Raw genomic sequence first — 19370 nt, forward strand, 5'->3', positions numbered from 1 at the left:
TGGCCCTCTGGCACCTCTAACCTGTGTCACTATTCCAGGCTAACACAAGCAAAATGATCCCTGCTTACTCAGTCCAGAGGGAACCGTGTGGGTGGTGACTGGCTAGAGGCATTGGAGCGGGCTTGAAAAGGGAGCACTTCTCACACGTGAAGGTGCACACAAATTTCCAAGGGATCTCGTTAAAAATGTACATTCTGACTCAGTAGGTCTGGGGTGGAATCTTAAGAGTCTGTGCGTCGCATAAGCTCTTAGGCAGTTCTCATGCTGCTGAGGACCACACAGTAGTGTAGTGAGCTGTGAGGGAACAACGCACATTCTGCACAACAGTGACTTTTAGGACCCTCCTTAATGGGGCATTTATCTAAGGGCCTTGCTCCCTTTTGATGTAGAGTTCCTTGAAAGCAGAGACTGGGTCTCATACATTTGTTATTGTTTTGTTCTCCGGTTGGCACAGGGCCTGCACACGGTGGGTATGTATTTATTTAATTAAAGAGTTGGCCTTGTTCCAAGAAGGATTTTAACCCCTAGCGGCACTGAACAGGTGGCGATGAATTGGCCGGGAAGGAAGTCGGTCCTAGGGGTAGTCACAGACCCCCTGGGCTGGGGTCCCCTCCACCTGCCTGCACCTGTATCACCCCTCAGCTGCTGTTCTGAAATTTTCCCTCCTGCCCCATTTTTAAAGCGGTTTACACCAGAGAGCCGACCAGAAAGGAGAGATACAAAACCAAACCAGAAAGCCCTGGGAAGCGGTAGGCTTAGGAACATGGAAAGCTCAACCGTCGGTTGTGGGGCCCGCAGATCTCTCTGGTTCCCCTCTCTGCCCCGTCTCCAGCTTTTTTGCAGGTCGGTGTCGCGGCCTCGCAGATCCCCAGCAGCCCCGAGAGCCCTGAAGGAGCTGGTCCCAGCGGGTCCAGCCTCCTGTTGGCTTGGTGCAAGCCTGTTTGTTAGCTCTGCACGACCAATTAATTTTCTCCTGCATCTTCCGCCCGTGGCGGGTGGCGGGTGGCGGGGTGGGGAGGGGGTGTGTGGCGGGGCCTCGGGTCGCCTCGGGGGTCGGAGAGCCCGGACAGGAGCGACTACTCTGCAGAAACCCTTGTTCTAAGAGTCCCCAGCGGTGCCATAACCTGTTTCTCTCTGCAGCAGCCTCAGAGGGTAAAGGAAGGGCTCCTTGCAGCTCCATATGGAAGAAAGGAGAGAAAAAGGGAGAAGGAAGGGGATTATATTGGTCAGTAGTTGGACCTCACGGGGGAAGAGAAGAGTGCACGGGGGAGTGCGCCCTACGGGACGAGTACACGTGCTGGGAAGGGCGGGGGGTGAGAGGCGGGCAGGAGGGGAGGAGTAGGGAGGCGAGAGCAGCGGGCGGGAGGCGCCACGGCCTCGCAGACGCAGGCGCCCGCAGCCGAGAAGCCAGAGAGAAAGTTCCCGGGGAGAGCTCGCCCCTGGGAGGGCCGACGTCGAGCCTGCTCGCCGCGAGGGTCTCAGGTCCCGCGCGTCCAGCCAGCCTTCCCGCTGCGCGCACTCGGCCGCCCGGGATCGGCTCGCCGGGAAGCAGGGGAACATCGCCGGCTGGCAGCCGGGGCGGCCGCCGCCAAACTTGGAGGAGGAGGATGCTGCGAGTGGGCGCGGCGGCGCGGGGCGCGGGGGCGCACTGAGGGCTTCCCACGGCGCTGCTGCCAGGGCTGTGGCCGTGCGAGCCGGCCGAAGCGGAGCGGGCAGGTAGCGGCTGTAGCGCCGGGACTGCGCCAGCCCTGCGAGCCCGGGCCGCCAGCGCCACCGTGCCGGCATCGCCTCCTCGCCACGGAGCCATGGTGCGCGGAGCGCGCACGCGGCGCGCGGGACTCTGAGCTACGGCCGCGTCGCGCGTCCCCACCTTCCCAAGGGGGCTCCCCCGCCGACCTCGCCCTCGGGCCATGAGGCTTTGGCCTGGAGGTCCTCGCCTCTGAGTCGCGCACCGCCTGCTCCAGCCCCAGCGCCGCTTGGCCACTGATTGCACTCTGGCCGCTGAAGCTCCCCATCCTCTCCCAGGGACGGCACCCCGGCGCTCCGGGATGGCGCTCCGCGGGACCCTCCGGCCGCTCAAAGTTCGCAGGAGGCGAGAGATGCTGCCGCAGCAAGTCGGCTTCGTGTGCGCGGTGCTGGCCCTGGTGTGCTGTGCGTCCGGCCTCTTCGGCAGCTTGGGTGGGTGCTGGTACAGGTCCCCTCTTCCTGGGGAGTTGGGGGCTTTGGCTGGGGAGTCTTGGGGCGGCTCCGAGATGTTTCCCCCTCCTTCCTCATCAGGTTAGTCCCAAGGGTTCATCCAGTCCCCTCCCCGCCGGGCAGGTAGAGCGCGCCCAGAAGGGCTGATGGACGCTCTGGGCTGTGGCGCCGGTTCCCCTGAGCTACGAGCGGCCCCTGGGGGGGCTCAGGACGCGGCTGCGGGTGTGTGTTACTAAGACGAAAGCAAGAACCGCTTCCGTCCCGGGAGTGCGCCCGGAATGGGCAGCGCAACTGCGGGGTGCAGGCAGGATTCTCTTGGTCTGGGGTGGGCGAAACTGAGTGGCCCGCTTTCCTATTCTGCAGAGCCGCAGGAACCGCCACTGCGTCTCGCCCCTGCCCTGGTTCAAAGGGGTCTCCTGGGTGCCCTGAGGTGTTTGTTCTTCCCAAACCCTAAAGGCGTTGGGGCAGTCTGCCGCGGGGGGTAGCTGCCATGTTTCAGCATCGCGTCTCTCAACTCCCCTTAACTCCCACGGAGGGAGAAGGCGGGTGTGTGGAGCCTCGACCCATGCCCCCTCCTCCAAGAAGAGGGATTTGGGAGTAGCTTAGGCTATGCAAATTTCAGGTGGAGCGGGAAGAGGGAAGGAACTAACCAAAGAAGTGTGTTTAGGGGGATGTGACCCCATGTGTAACCTTCAGGAGACATTCACTTCCCTAACTCAGGAGACATTCACTTCCCTAATCGTCTTATTTTGAATTGGATGCTGTGAACCTTTTAATTTCATTATTTTTTTTTAATGTAAAAAGACAAAAGAAATGCTGGTGATTTAAACACCAAGACATGGAAGGTAAAGCGGGTAGTACCTTCTTGAGCAGTTAGAAAGGCCGTCAACATCCAGAGACCATTTAGAGAAGTGTACACTGATAGGTAAAAATCCAGTGGAACTTGATTAAAGTTTTCAAAATAACTGCCTTTTGAAACCTAAACTTTGTGATTTGAGGATGCAGGGTTAAAAAGTGGCTCTTTCCAATGAGACCCAGGAAGATTATTTTGAATATCTTAGTACCTGGTGCTTTGCAATTGGGCAAGTCAGTGGTTGGGTTTTTCCCCCCCCTCAATTACACACCAGAAATAACAACATACCTAGAGGCTCTTAGACGTCAGCATTATAGAAGAGGTATTATTACCCAGCTGAAGCAGTGCGCATCAGGAGAGGTAAATGAATACTCTGAAGGTCTTAAAGTGAGAATCATTTTTATTTGCTGGATCAGGAATTACCTTTAGGAGTTTAAGTGTGCTTGGTTGCGGGCCTCCGCAAATCCTCTCTTGCCCAGTATGGCCCCTGGACCAGCAGAATCAGCACCACCTGGGAGCTTGTTAGTGCAGAATCCCAGGTCCCACCCCAGACCTGCTGAATCAGAATCTGAATTCTAACAAGATCCCCAGGTGATCTGTGTGCACATTCAAGTGTGAGGAGCACTGGGCCAGACCGCATCAGCCTTGCCCACCTGCTTGCTGACTTGCTATTCATTCGTGAAGTTCCTCCAGGGCAGGGGCCCTCTGAGAGTGTCTTTTACTGGAAGAACACTTAAAAGGTCACCTATCTAAACCGTTTGTTGCACCTATGAGGTGCTGAGACCACCTCAGTCTTGGCCAAGGTCAGGTCACATGCTGACCCATCTGGGACTGGAAACAGTGAACTAGATCCAGGAAACAGGCCATTGTATGTAAGCAGGTGATATTATACTTCCAATCATCCGATCAGTCCCTAAAGATGGCTCTGAATAGGCAAACAGGGCTGTTGCTGACATAGACACACAAATGTAAGGTCATTTTGGAAACGCAGCCATCACACTGACCTAATGGTATCTGTGACTTATTTTCCAATCCAGGGCACAAAACAGCTTCTGCTAGCAAACGTGTCCTGCCAGACACGTGGAGAAATAGAAAGTTGATGGCCCCAGTGAATGGGACACAGACAGCCAAGAACTGCACAGATCCCGGTAAGAAATCAATTCTTCTCCACCCAGTCTACTAAGACGTTTGGCCTGACCTGGAGATGGCGCTTATGTGGGTGGTTACAGCCAGAGCTGAGAAAGGCGGTTTATGGACCTGAGTGGGAAAGGGTGGCTATGAGGTATTGAAAGGTAACATAAAGACATTCGTCAATGGTGCTGCTAAGCAACTCAAGTGCTTTCTGTATCCAGCAACTGAAAAGGTCACAGTCAAGAGTTTAAAAATGTTATTTTTTGTTCTCACAATGTTCCTGAAGGCTAAGTATTTTCCCTGCTCTCTTGATGTTGTTTGCGGCTCGGGGTGTCTTTGTTTTCTTCCCTTTTGCTCACGTATCCATTACTGGAGCTCTCACGGTGGCAGATCCAGCTGCTGTGGCAATGGTGCTTTGAGGTGGCCTGCCAGGGTCTCAGCATGCCCGGGCAGCTGCAGGGGTGGGACGCTCTGGGGTGCTGCGGCTGTTTCTCTCAAATGGGAGTCAGCACGGTGTCATTCAGCCCTGGAGACTGATTCTGCTTGCCCCGTTTTGATGTTCTTCTTCAGATTTTTCTTGGGGGTTCGAGGCAGTAGAGACCCAGAGGTGACATCTTGTCTGTTCTCCTGCCACAGACAGGCTTTGCTTAAATGAGTGAAGAAGATTATCAGGAGAAGGCAGCGTATTGGCAGAGAGCAGAACTCACAGCCACTGCCCAGATCGCAGGCTGGGCACTGCTATGCTTGAGCTCTGGCTGTAACCCTTAAGGTCTCTGTGAGGAGGGTCTGGGGGGATGATACATTCACAAGCCCTTAGGGAACTGTGAGGTTTTAATATAGATGGCTTTGCCACTGAGTTCCTGGGCAGATCACATCATCTTTTTGGATCTCTGTTTTCTCACCTGTAAATGGGCAGAATAGTTGCCTGTTGTAGGGTTGTTGGGAGAAACTGGGAAGGCTGTGTTGGGGACTGGGTATAAAAGGAGACGGAGCTCCAGGACAAAGGAGCAGGGTTGGATGGCAGTCCCCACGTGTTCAATTGTCATACTCTGTGAGGCAAGTCTCTTCCCCATTTTACAGGTCAGGAAAGATCTGGGGAGAAGGCACAAGTTGCTCAAAGTCACAGAACTCGTAAGTGGTGACGCTGGTTTGAGAACCTAGGCCTGTGAAACTAAAACCTTTGGTTGGTTCCCTGTGCTTAGGAGGGGGCGACCTTCTGTCAAAGTTTTCACACTGTTTTTTACGCTATCAGCTTCCCTGCCCTCAGATGCCTTCTGAGAAGTCTACCGGGAGGGACGTGGTGGTGGACAAGCTCAGGCTTGCAGAGAAGTGCTGGGATTCACTTGTCACCTGGGTGGTTCCTCCTGTCCTGGTGGCCCCGCAGGCGGGGTGCTCATCCTGTCATTCCCTCCCCCAGGGTGTCTCCTCTCATCAGCCAGGCTGGTGGACGTGTGGGCCGATGGACATATGGCAACGGTCATTGGCTCCACACTGAAAAACATGCGTGAGGCCAAGGATGGTTAATGCTGGGGGCCGTTCCCACCCATTCCAGGGACCAGAAATGCTGGAATTGGCACCATCCCCATGGGAACACTTTGCTACTCTGGATAAAGAATCAGGGTTCAGGAATGTTTGGGTGGTTTCAAGCTTGCTGGTGCCCTCATCTTGGGCTGGCCATGCCCTCCTCTGTGACTTCTGTCGTACATAGCCTGAGTATGTTGGCTTAGACGGGGATCCCTTTCTTATGATAGAGTTCTCCTTTGCCCCACTGTGGGCTCTGTGTCTGTCTTCAGCTGTCTGATTAAAAATCATTCAATTAACATATAAAGCGTCTGTTCTATTCGACAGGAAGGCCTCACCTTGTCCCTTTTGTGGAAAGGGAAGTGGAGGGAACTTGATAATATCTTTAAAAATAGTTAACTTTTGCATTATGCTTTGTATTGACTGTTTCCAGAATACAGCCTGGCCCATAGAAAGGACTGCATAGATATGGGTCGAATGATGGAATGAAAGTGCATTTTGATGTATCTCACATTTTAATCCTTATCACGTTTTTGCCAAGACAAGATACACGAAGTTCAGAAGTTTAGTGGCTTCCTAAGATCTCTTGGGCAGCTGGAACATACTGGGGTCACCTGGATCCAGGTGCCAGGCCTCTCCCTTGTACTGCACAGCCCCCGGCTCTCAGGCCAGGCGGGGTCTGTGGCCAGCCTTCCCTTCCAGCATCTTCCTCCCTGGCCTATGAGAATCTCTGCCCCCTTTTCATTTCACAAGTCTGTGTAGCAAGCACCTGCTCATGTGTGTCCAGCTCTATTGTGGACAGGTTGTGGGGAGTATAAGATGCAAGCCGCTGTCATTGAGTAGCTTATACTAGAGTAGAGAGGACAAGATCTCAACACAGGGAAAGCTAGGTGACATTGAGGGACTCCAGCGGCTCCCCAGTGAGCAGCCCTGCAGGAGGCACTGCAGGTGCACAGAGGAGGATGCGCTGGCCCAGTGTCCTTCTGTGTAGCCTGGGGGACTAGATGAGGCAGGGCCATTTAGAGTTGCCATGACAGAACTGGGTTTAGCAGAAATAGAAATTTAGTGGCTCAGTACCTGGCAGTGTGAGATCAAAGGTTACGAGGTGTCTATGGCTCTGTTTCTCCATCTCTGGGCTCACTTATCTTCTAGCACGGGAAGGTGGTTACCACCGGCCCAACCTTATGTCCTCCCAGACTCAAATATGCTGAGGCTGAGCAGCTTCTGCAGAAGCCAGGAAGTTCTGTTGGGCTGGGTTGGCTTGGGCCGCATGACCACCCTTGCAGAGTGATCTGGCCAAGGGAGTGCTGGGCCCAGGACTGGCTTAGACCTCGGTCACAGGTTCCACCTCTGGAGGGAGGGGACTGAAGCTGCCACGCCTACCACCAGAACTCTACCTGGGAATTGGCGAGGTTGGGCACCTGGAGAGCAAACACTCAATTCTTACACCTCTTCACCCTGGGCTCCCATCCTGGGGCTTGCTGTGATAAGGAAGGCTGGATTAGAGTTTCAAGTGAGAGTTTCAGGGGTGTGACAGACGCTGCCATCTGATGGCTGCCTCCCTTCTGCAAAGTTGGTGGCGTTTCCTCATAAAGAATTGCAGGCTATCTTGCCTCCTCTTCAGGCTTCTGCTTTAAGCTTGCCCCCATGAATTGGAAGGCGCCTTGTCCAGCTCTGCTGGATGAGGCCTTTCAGGGACGTCAGAAGATGGAGCTTTAAGAGCTCCCTCCTGTGCTAAGGCACCACTTGGAGTGGGTGTCCCACAAACGTGAGCCCACATCTCCTTAAGAACCTCCGTTGTGTGTCTTTATTGCCTGTGCCTTCTCATGCTCATCTTTACCTGTGAGAGGAAGAACTTTATTTTCCAAAAACATGAATGGGACCCTGCTCTAGTCTTTCCTGAAGATTCTACATGGAAAACGGGCTCTGCCTGGGTTGTAACCCCAGATCTTGGTGTTAGCGTTTTGATCTCATTATCTGAGTTTCAGCCTAAGTACCAGCCACCACCCCTCCCTTCCCTTCCCCCTTTATTACTCTGTGTTTTTTGTTTGTTTGTTTTTGTTTTGTTTTGTCACTCTGTCACCCAGGCCGGAATGCAGTGGTGTGATTATGTCTCATGGCAGCCTCTACCACCCTGGCTCAAGTGATTCTCCTGCCTCAGCCTCCCGAGTAGCTGGGACCACAGGCTATTTTTTTCTATTTGTTCTGTAGAGGCAGGGTTTTGCCATGTGGCCCAGGGTGGCCTCAAACTCCTAGGCTCAAGCAATCCTTCTGCCTTGGCCTCCCAAAGTGCCAGGATTACAGGCGTGGGCCACCGTGCCCTCCTCCCTATGTTGTTTTTATGTTTTTATGACATATGTCACTAACATTACTCACTTCATTGTTGGGTGTCTATCCTTGAGGGCTACCTCTTTTGTGGCCAGAAGAGCTGTTCTTAATCCTGGCTGCATATTAAGATCACCTCAAGAGCCTTATAGGAATATTTTGAAATGCCCAGGCCCCACTCCCAGAGTGTCTGATTTCACTGGTTTGGGGTAGGGCCCAGGAGTCAATACTTTTTAAGAGCTCCCAGGCAATTTCAGGATGAAGTCAGAGGTGGTGCTCGCTGGGCTGGAGACCTAGTGCTCAGCATGGGAGCATCACCTGGGAGCATGTCAGGAATGCAGAGTCTCAGGCCCCCCGAATCAGAATTGGCATCCTGAAGAGATGCCTAGGTGGCTCTCTGGGCTAGAGCACTGCTGGACACTTGGTAGGTGTTCAATAAATATTTGAATGTTGAACAAAAGCAATGCAAACAAAAATTTGAATGTTAACACTTATTTAATAGAGCCATTTTCCTAAAAAACATTTTTTTAAATGTAGGAAAGCTTTAAAAAAAATCTGCTTTATTTTTGCTCAGTGATGTCTATGGAAAATTTATAATTAATTTTTCCCTAGAGATCTGAAGGCAAAACATGGGCCTCTAGGCCTTAGATGTTTATTTTCATGGCCTGTACAGAGCAAGCACTGAAAATGGGAAGTAGGTCTCTCCATGCCACATGTATGATGTAGGAATGAGTGGCAGTGACTCTGAGTCCCTAGAGAACTATCTGAGCTCAGGCTGCTTTAGCAAAATATCATAGACAGGATAGCTCAAACAGCAGACATTTCTTTCTCATGGTCGTGGAGGCTGGCAAATCCAAGGTCAAGGTGACTGGTGAGGGCTCTCTACTTGGCTTGCAGATGGCCACCTTCTTGCTGTGTGCTCAGAGTGGCAGAGAGAGACAGCACACAGTCTCTCTTTCTCCTCTTATAAGGGGGCTCATTCCATCATGGGGGCCATACCCTCATGCACTTGTCTAACCTTAATTACCTCCCAAAAGCCCTGCCTCCAAATACCATCACATTGTGAGTTCAGGCTTCAAACTGTGAATTTGCAGGGGACTCAAACATTCAGTCTGTATAAGGAACCAACGAGTTTCCACACATCTCCTGGAGTATTTGAAGACAGCTGAGAATGGAACCTGGTGCTTCTCAACCTTGGCCTGTAAATGAGAGACACCAGGGGGACTTGAAAAACACAGATTCCTGGGCCCAGCCCTGACCTGTGAAACCAGAAGCAGTAACAGTTGCATTCTGTGACTGACTTTTGGAGTATCTGGGAACCATACTGTTTCTGTCCAGATCTTCCAGGATGGGCTCCTGCTTGTCATCGCCACCTTCACAGCCTTTCCCTGGTAACCCAGTTCAAAGTAGCCCTCTGAGTCCCTGGCTGTCATGGCATCTTGTTTTTAGCTCCTTGCAGGTGCTAATTCTTAATTTTATTTCTTTATTTTTTAAAAATGAGACAGGGTCTCACTGTGTCACTCAGGCTGGAATGCAGTGGTATGATCTCAGCTTACTGCAGTCTCGACCTTCCAGGCTCAAACCATCGCCCACCTCAGCCTCCTGAATAACTGGGACTATAGGCACATGCCACCACGCCTGGCTAATTTTTGTATTTTTAGTAGAGACAGGGTTTCACCATGTTACCCAGGCTGGTTTCAAACTCCTAAGCTCCAGCGATCTGTCTGCCTTGGCCTCCCAAAGTGCTGGGATTACAGGCATGAGCCACCACACCTGGCCTGCAGGCACTAATTCTATCCATTACTATATTATCTGCCTCCCCTAACTAGACTATAAAAGGTGAAAGCCTTGTTTGCATTTTAAAACCATAATACATGCTTCACTTTTTCCATCTGTAAAATGAAGGTGATAATTACAGTTAACTCTTGAACAAACCTGCATGGGTCACTTATATGTGGATTTTTTCTGCCTCTGCCACTCCTGAAACAGAAAGACCAACCCCTTCTCTTTCTCCTCTAAATGTGAAGATCATGAGGATGAAGACCATTAGATGATCTGCTTCCACTTACTGAATAAATATATTTTCTCTTCCTTATGATTTTCTTAATAAAATTTTTCCTTTAGCTTACTCTATGTAAGAATACAGTGATACAGCGTATAATACATGTGACATATATAATATGTGTTAAACAGGCCAGGTGTGGTGGCTCACGCTTGTAATCCTAGCACTTTGAGAGGCTGAGGCAGGCAGATCACTTGAGGTCAGGAGTTCGAGAACAGCCTGGCCAACATGCTGAAACCCCCCTCTCACTAAAAATACAAAAAAATTAGCCAGGCATCATGGGGCACACCTGTAATCCCAGCTACTCAGGAGGCTGAGGCAGGTGAATTGCTTGAACCCAGGAAGTGGAGGTTGCAGTGAGCCGAGATCGCACCACTGCACTCCAGCCTGGGTGACAGAGTGAGACTCCATCTCAAAAAAACAAAAAACAAAAAACCAATATGTGTTAATCGACAGTTTATGTAATCAGTGAGGCTTCTGGTCAACAGTAGGGTATTGGTAGTGAAGTTATTGGGGAGTCAAAAGTTATATGCAGGCCAGGCACAGTGACTCATGCCTGTGATCCCAGCACTTTGGGAGGCTAAGGCAGGAGGACTGGTTCGGCCCAGAGCAACAGAGGGAGACCCTGTCTCTCAAATAATTGAAAAATTAGCTGGGCATTGTGGGGAGCACTTGAGATCCTGAGCAACAGAGTGAGATCCTATCTAAAAGTTATACATATTAATAGATTTTCAGCTGAGTGGGGGATTGGCACCACTAATGCCTGATTTATTCAAGGGTGAAAGGTTCCTCCACCTCAGAGGATTGTTGGAATGAAATGAATCTAAATACCCATCAGCACTTAAAACAGTGTTTGGCCTAGAATACATGCTCAGACACTAGCTTCTCTCTTTATTATCACTTTTTAATATGCTCACCCCAAAGATGATATAATGCCTGTGTATGGTAAGTACAGAAAAACAATTTGTCAGTTGAATTTTCTGAGGGCAAGTTAACAAGTAAACATCTTGCCACACATTTATTCTTTTCTCTTCTGGAAACAAATTTGTTTAATTTTATTCATCTCTGAAGAATTTAGGATGCTGGAGGATGGCCTACCTTGTAGAACGTGTTTCTAAATAGAAGAACTTTCTTGTGTCTTGACCGGCATTATTTTACATTTGCCTGCATAACTGGGATAGGCATGATTTCCCCCTCTCTAACACTGCCTTTATCCCCAACTTCTGGGTTTAAAAAAATTTTTTTGGACAGTCTCACCCCCTCACCCAGGCTAGAGTGTGCTGGTGCGATCTCGGCTCACTGCAACCTCTGCCTCCCAGGTTCAAGCGATTTTCCTGCCTCAGCCTCCCAAGTAGCTGGGATTACAGGCGCCCACCACCACACCTGGCTAATTTTTGTATTTTTAGTAGAGACGGGGGTTTTGCCATGTTGGCCAGCCTGGTCTCGAACTCCTGGCCTCAAGCGATCCACCTGCCTCTGCCTCCCAAAGTGCTGGGATTACAGGCGTGAGCCACTGTGCCCGGCCCCACTTCTGAGATTGAATGTTTTTTTTTCATTCTCCACTATGTGACCCCTTTTGATTTGGGTTTCCAATGTCCTGTGCCCCGTGTTAAAAAAGAAGGACGGAGCGGGGCTTGATGTCCCCTTGTTGTTGTGGGAGGGATTTAAATCCTCCTTTAGAATTTGCTTTATTGTGTGTGGTTTTCCTTCTTCCAAATACATCTTCTGAGATGCCTGAGCTGTGTGTCCACAGAAGAAAGGCTGGGAGAAGTGGGCTGATGCAGGCTGCTAAGGAGGGTCTGCAGAGAAAGGTGCTTCGTAGCATTTCAGGGGAGCAGAGGAGATGGATGCAAGCGCTAGATGGAGAATCTTCTGTGATCAGCTTGCTTCTGATCCACCCTTACTTTTTATTCTGTACCATGCCGGTATAAGGGCGGTTGTGGGAGGGGGGAGAGGGTGGTAGAGTCTGGTGGGGGTGGGACCCTGGGCACGGGAGCTGGCACTGTGGCTGGGCTAGGAGGAGATGAGATCACCAAGCAGGTGCCCTCAGAGGTGGGCCTCTGTAGACTCCCCTGTGCGGGGAGCAGAGGTGGAGAAAGCACGAGAAATCAAGAGAAGGACAAGGGGCCTAGAGCTGCAAAAAGGACATCAGGACAAGTGGGTGAGGAGGTGCAATGGCACTGGTGGCAAGAAGTGTCTGGATTCTGAACAAACGTCTGTTGGAATGATGCCTCAGTGGGCTTGGGAGACAAGTCACACATCCAAATTTTAAAGTCGTTATGTAAAAGCAAATTTTGAGTTAGAAAAGCAAGAATTGGATTTACTACTATGGGCAGGGAAATCACAGTTCTATTCCTTTCCCAGACAGCAGGGGCAGGATGTCCAGCCTGGAGAGGGCCTTTCCTGAGAAGGGCAGCCTCCGGAGGGCCAGGCAGCTTCTTGGGGAAACTGTCACCAACCATACTGGACAGCCATAGGCTGGCACAGCCACCAATGTGATTACAAACAAAGGCTGAGGAAGATGGCACCCGGCATCACTGTGCCCACTCATGCCTGTTTCAGGGGTGGAGTGGGATGTTTATAGTGGATCAGTGGATTGGGAGCTGAAGGTCTGCGTTCTAGTATCAGTTGTGCCCGGATCCTGCCTGCTGGCATTTAGTGGCTATTCTCCCTCCCTCTCTCTCTTTCTTAACAAAAGGAAGTTGCACTGGATAAGTACAAAGATTTTCAGCAGCCAGAAAAGGCTCCTTCCTGTCTGTCTGTCTGTCTTGGAGATGGTAGTTGGACATGCTGAAGGCAGACGTGAGGGTTTGAGTCCCAGCTCACCCCTTACTGGCCGTGTGACCCTGGACAAGTTACATAATCTTGCTAAGCATCAGGATTTCTCTTTTGTAAAATGAGGATAGCAGCTCTTCTTACCTGTGTCACAGTGCTGCTGTGTGACACCACATGCTGTATGGAAGTATTTGAACCATACGGAGCCCGTGGTAGCTGCCATCATCATCATCATCATCATCATTGTCATCATCATCATCGTCATCATCATCGTCATCGAGGCGAAGTCCAGGGTACCCTGTGTTGGGCGCTATTCTAAGCACTTTTCAGGGGTTACTTGCTTGTAACAACTCTGAAGGCAGGTGCTGTCCTCAGTTTGCCGATGAAGTGAAAGAAACCCAAACTAGTCCAAGTCACGCGGCCAAGAAAAAGCAGAGTCAGTGGTTTATGTGTTTTTAATTAATCGCTTTATTTTTAGAGCAGTTGTGGGTTTACAGAAAAACTGAGCAGAAAATACAGAGTTCCTCTGTTACCCCTCCATCCTCACAGTTTCCCCTATTATTGATACTTTGTATTAGTGGGAGTATTTGTTACAATGATGAGTCAATATTGATACATTGTTATTAACTAATGTCCACCTTTTACATTAGGGCTTCCTCTTTGTGTGACACATGCCATGTTTTTTTGTTTTTGTTTTTGTTTTTGTTTTTGAGACAAAGTTTCACTCTTGTTGCCCAGGTTGGAGTGCAATGGCAGGATCTCAGCTCACTGCAACCTCTGCCTCCCGGGTTCAAGCAATTCTCCTCCCTCAGCCTCCCAAGTAGCTGGGATTACAGGCATGTGCCACCACGCCCAGCTAATTTTTGTATTTTTTTTTTTTAAGTAGAGATGGGGTTTCACCATGTTAGTCAGGCTGGTCTCGAACTCCTGACCTCAGGTGATCCACCTGCCTTGGCCTCCCAAAGTGCTGGGATTACAGGCGTGAGCCACTGCGCCCAGCCCTCATGCCATGGGTTTTGATAGATGTGTGATGTCCCCTATCTACCATTATGGTATCGTACAGAATAGTTTCACCACCCCCAAAATCTTCTGTGGAGCAAGACTTTTAATTCAGGTGGTCTGAATTGTGATTCCTATATTCCTTACTCATAACTATTAATAAGTGGGGTAGAAAAAGACAAACTAGAGATGGGAACTTCTGTAGCAGATTCCAGCCTGTCACTGTCTGAGTGCCCATCTGAGAAACAGAGAATGCCCTGTCCACGGGAGCAGCAAACACCTATGTGGGCCGTGCTTCTTAGTAGGTTTCTAATACCAATTTGTTTGCAATCAGAAGTTTTTTTGGCCTCATCCAAATGATCGGGGCTACCTGCTTGCCATCTCTTCTCTTTGCTGGGCCATCTGCTACCCCCAACTTGTAGATTCTCCGCTCTTGATGCAGCGTGGCCTACCACAATCCAGAGAGCGCCCACTCGGCTTCCTCTTGAACCCTGAGGAACGTTCCTTCCTGAGTTAAAAATGGAAATTATAAAGCATTGCCATTTGTTGCCTTGGGTGAAAGAGATCCAGCCGTTGGACGTAACAGAAAAGTTGAATACTTGAAAATGGATTTTTTAAATTTAACATTGTCCATTATTGAAGAGGCCTTTAGAACATGGCATTTTACTAAAAAGGAATAAAAATAAATGTGCTGGAATAATTTACTGCTCCTTCTGAAAAAGCAGTGGATGTCCTCCTTGGGAAAGGAACAGAGGTCACTGTGTGGCTGAGAAACAAAAGCATTCCCTGCCCAGGGGGTCTTCCCGTTGGAGGTGGGAACGCATGACCGCCTGGTTTCTGGACCTACAGCTTCCTTTGCTAATTCAGCACAGTGCGTGGCTCTAGCCCTGAGTCTCCTAGTAATTGTGCAAGAAATTAAATTCAATGTATACTTCTTAAATGTCCACACACCCTGTACTGTACTAGGCTCTGAAGCTGGAAGGGACCTAGTCCCTGCTGTCAGTGAGCATGGGGAAGAAAGGCCAGGGCTCAAAAACCAGACCAAGCCACCTGCCGCAAATACCACGGTGGGGGATCTTCCTAGGGAGGGTGCCACAGAGGAAAGGGTGTGGTGGTTCAGGGCAAGAGTGCCCTCCCTGGAGCAGACCATGTCTGAGCCTGGCCTCAAAGGGTAGGTGGAGGCTGTGGAAGGGCATTTACGCAGACGGCAGTGTGCACCTGAAACTGCCCCCTGAGAAATCGCAGCATCACCTCCCGTACCTGGAGGAACGCTTGCTAGCAACCACTGTGTCTTGCTCATTGGCTCTCCGAGGGGAAAGAAACAAACACCTCCTAAGATTACCAGGCACAATAGTAAGTAATTAGGCTTTGGGGATTTATCTAGGAGCCAGTGCTCAACTAGGGCTAGGGCTGGATCAGATTACTTGGATTTTTTTTAAAAAAAACATGGGGAGGGGGTGGCAGTGATGCCTGGGAGATGCCAGCTACCTGTGCTGGCCCAGGGGGAAGTTGGCAAACTGGTTCTCAGTAATCCACGGTTGGGGCGGTCTCCCCAGTTAGCAGGCTGTGCTTGGCTCAGTATTAGCTCATGGCAGATTGCGATGATAAGAATGTAGGTATTTGCCATTCTTTCCCTTCTTGCCTTTGAGCTCCTTGAGGGCAGGGACTATGTCCTCTTTGTCCTTGGCTCTAGAGGTGAGACCAGAGTCAGGCATAGACTCAGCTTACAGCGAATGGTGACTGGATGGACAGAGTCCCTCATCGTACCCATTGAGAAGCTGTGCTTCCACACAAGTGACACCTCTCTCCCTGGCTGGCCCCTCTAGCCTGTCGGTGCCTTGGGGAAGATCAGGACACCCAGAAGGAGTTAAGTGTTAGAGCTCAAAGAACATGGATCCTGGAGCCAAACCATCTGGTTTCCAATCCTGCTCCTGCCCTTGCTGTATTTCTGTGACCTTGAACTAGTGATCTTGCCTTTTAACCCAAGGAAAGGGGCAGGGTGTGTTTCATTCACTGATGTATCTGCCTGCCACTCAATAAGAGTGTGTGTGCATGTGAGTGCTTGTACACACATAGGTGCTTCTGGAAGTCAGACAGCACCATTATCTCAGGGTTCTGAGCACTGACTTGTGTTAATCTCCGTAAGGTGCTTACAGGAGTGCCTGGCATGAGAGTGAGCACTATACAAGTTTTTCTTGCAGCTGCAATTACCTCTTAACGAGAACTTAAATTGAAGTATAACTTCACAGTATGAATTTTCGGAGCTGCCCTCTGATAAAGGCTAGAGGCTGAATTTTATAAGTGCAGCACCTGCTTCATTTTGAGTTAAAGTTCAAAATGAATATCAGAGCTTCTATTTGCTTGTTATTAATTCTTTGAGGACAAGAATCTGTTGACCCTTCACATGGCTGACACCAAGAGATGACCCAGATCACATGGGCCACAGAGGTACTCACTGTGATTGTTCCAGATAAAGTCCTTTCTGTTAGTGATGTGGAACCTGATGAACGAGAGCTGGAATTTGGAGAGCTTGCATTCTGGCCCCGACACAACCGGATTTTGTCCAAGTTATTCTGCCTATCTGAGCCTTAATTCCTGTCTGTGAAATGGGTGTAGTGATGATGTGGTTTGCCCTACAGGCTTTTAAGGATTAAGTGCAAAGTGCTGTGCACATATGATTACTATTGTTTGCCTGACTGTAATAGATGCTTAACCCTTTGAAGACATCTCACCTTTGTGAAATAGAAGACATCAGTTATTTGGGGCTTTTCAGAATTGATCTATAAAATCATGAACAGGATTTGGTGAAAGCATGGTGCTTGGCTAATGTGGTTGATGCAGTGTCTGCCTAGAATAGAAAGAGAAAGACCATTCACACCACCCCGCCAACATACCAACTTGTATGACCCCGCCGTTGGTTTATCTCATTTCACACTACAAATGTCTGACTTTGGATTCCATTGTACATGCCAAGTTCAGGGATGGCTGGGCAGATCGCACGGCAGCTTGTTCAGCTCTGTACCTAAGATATCTGTTTACTAAAATAAATGCATTTATGAAAAAAATCACCCTACTTAGGAGGCCTATTGGGGGCAGTCTCCCTGACCTCAGGTGGAAAGCCATCCTTGGGTTTAGCTCATGGCAGATTGCAGTGGTAAGAATGTAGGTATTTGCCATTCTTTCCCTTCTTGCTTTTGAGCTCCTTGAGGGCAGGGACTATGTCCTCTTTGTCCTCGGCTTGGAAGTGGGACAGGAGTCGGACATAGACACTGCTTATAGCGAATGATGACTGGATGGACGGAGTCCCTCATTGTACCCCTCAGGGAGCTGTGCCCCCACAAAAGTGGCTACTCTCTCCCTGGCTGGCCCCTCTAGCCTGTCGGTGCCTTGGGGAAGATCAGGACACCCAGAAGGAGTTAAGTGTTAGAGCTCAAAGATCGAGGTGTTGGATGCATGTTGATGGAGCAACCCTATCTGCTGGTCCCGTGGGGAAATGAAAACTGTCCTAGATGCAGACCCGGCCTCCAGGGAGCTTCCATTTGAGTTGACAGGATAGGAATCCACAACACTAACCTGTAATACGAGGGGGAGTACACAGGGCTGTGATCCTGGTGGTAAGTAGAGGAGGGATGAGTTAAGTCCCCGATGTCAAAATCAAAGAGGGCGTCCCAGCAAAGATGGCATTGAAGATGGGAAAGTGTGGCTGCTGTAAGCTAACGATGGAGTAGCCACTTGGGTAGCAGTGTCCTAAGTGCTTTGCACACATCACTTCCTTGATCCTTGTGACAGTCCTGAGGGTAGATGGTGGTGGTCTGGTATTATCATCCCCATTATACGAAAGATGTGAGTAAGGCACAGAGAGGTTCAATAACTTGCTCAAGGTCTCCCAGCTCGGAATTGGCAGTGTGGGGATCTGAACTTGGGCAGCCTGGCTCCGGAGCCTGTGCTCTTTGCCGGGGTAGGCGGAGGGTCCCCCTGGCTGAGGGAACGGTGGGCGCGGGTGGGTATGGGTGGCGAGTCATCCTGTAATGTACGTTGGAACCAAACAGTCTTAAACACCCAAAGACCTTCGTGCTCTTTTGCAGGCTTTGGGAGCCAGGGACGGTTTCTGAGCAATTCTGGGTTTTAGGAAGTTAGATCTGCTGGCAACGTGGAGAATAACTGAAATTGAAATAATATGTGAAAGTCCTTAGCATTATGCTTAATTAGCTTTTTAGGGCAAAAGAGAATGAAGATAGGGAGAATAATGAGAAGTTATTGCAAAGAGACTTAGGCAGAAGTGATCGTCTTACTTGGGGTGTCAAGGAATAGGTTGAGAGAGGCAGGATCTGTAGGTCTTAGCAGACGCTAGAGGTGCAAGATGGCAGGTGGGGGTCATCAACCCTGTTTGCAGATGCAGATAAATGGCATCCCCATTTTCCAAGATGGGAGCATGAAAAGCACTTTTCCTTCCTTTCATTTAGACCCCTCTACAGGATACTAGTTCAAGAAGAGCCATGCAGTGTAAATACAGTGGCTGGCTTATATTGTATATTCTGTGTTCCAAAGTATGCACCCAGCAGGCACTTACTGGGTACCCGTGGGTGGGGTACTAATGAGGCTGGGACAAAGGAGAGAAATCCCAGTCCTCAGTGAGCCCACAGGTTAGAGAATGAGGTAAACTCGTAATCACTGCATGTGACCTGGGGTGACACACTCGCATGCCCGGCATGGCTGGAAGCCTTCACAGAGCATGCAGCATTTGAGCTGTGCTTTGACGCAAGAGGGTATTTGCTGGACAGATGGGGAGGGTGGGACGTTGCTGGCAGTGGACTTGGTGATTGCAGAAATAGGGTGGTGAGAGAGAACTTGACCAAATCAGGGGCAAGGGAGATGTGTTCAGCTGGCCTTGCAGCGTTCAGGTCCTTGGGTGCGGTGGCTTCCGAGGCTGCATCATGCCAAACCCTGCAGGGGGCTGGGCTTTCCTGTGTCTCACGTGAGGGTTTAAGACTGGGAAAGATTCCTTTCCCCACCCTAGGAACTGCTTACCTTTTCACCTCTGGGCATCTGGAGCCAAGGGATGGCAAGAGTGTGATATTCACCATCAGAAGCACAACCAAGAGGGGGCACGGATCCCCCTAATTCTGTGCTCCCTCCACACATGGCCTCACATGTCAGGACACCCAGTTTATTACACTTTTTAGATCAGTAGGGCTTAATCCCAGCAGGATTTTACCGAGGCCCCAAAGCAGATGCATTTGTTCTAAGCAACATTGGAGGCATGTAAACAAAATAATAGGGGAGAGCTGATGAAATGTAGGGCACTGCATGTAATATGCAAAAGGGAAGAGTCGGGGCCTTTCTCAGGTGGACAACCAGTTCTTAGAGTCATCCTGGTTTCCTTTTCTGTCTCTCTGCGCCTCCTCAGATGAGTATGCAGGGAGGCCGGCTAGTGCTCATCTCGAAAGAGGATGCATCACACCACACAAGCAGCAGGCAAAGTGGCAGCGGCCCTGCCTTCTTTGGTGG

At 50.1% G+C, this 19370-nt stretch overlaps 1 protein-coding gene across 5 annotated transcripts in view; it reads left to right on the top strand.

The window, feature by feature from the left end:
* The first annotated feature begins 823 nt into the window (after positions 1–823).
* Positions 824–19370, top strand: part of SLC24A4 (solute carrier family 24 member 4) — a 178829-nt gene continuing 160282 nt past the window's right edge. For 2 of the 5 annotated variants that reach the window (XM_003832780.6, XM_034938035.3), the window contains exons 1-2: positions 1373–2178; positions 4087–4197. In XM_003832780.6, coding sequence (XP_003832828.2) covers positions 2049–2178; positions 4087–4197 — 241 coding nt within the window. In that variant the 5' untranslated portion in view covers positions 1373–2048. Of the gene's footprint in view, positions 1153–1371; positions 2179–4086; positions 4198–19370 lie in introns of those variants that run through there. The other 3 variants (XM_034938033.3, XM_034938034.3, XM_008958211.5) reach the window with 3 other exon arrangements.

This window comes from Pan paniscus, chromosome 15 (genome assembly GCF_029289425.2).
Source record: "Pan paniscus chromosome 15, NHGRI_mPanPan1-v2.0_pri, whole genome shotgun sequence".
NCBI lineage: Eukaryota > Metazoa > Chordata > Mammalia > Primates > Hominidae > Pan > Pan paniscus.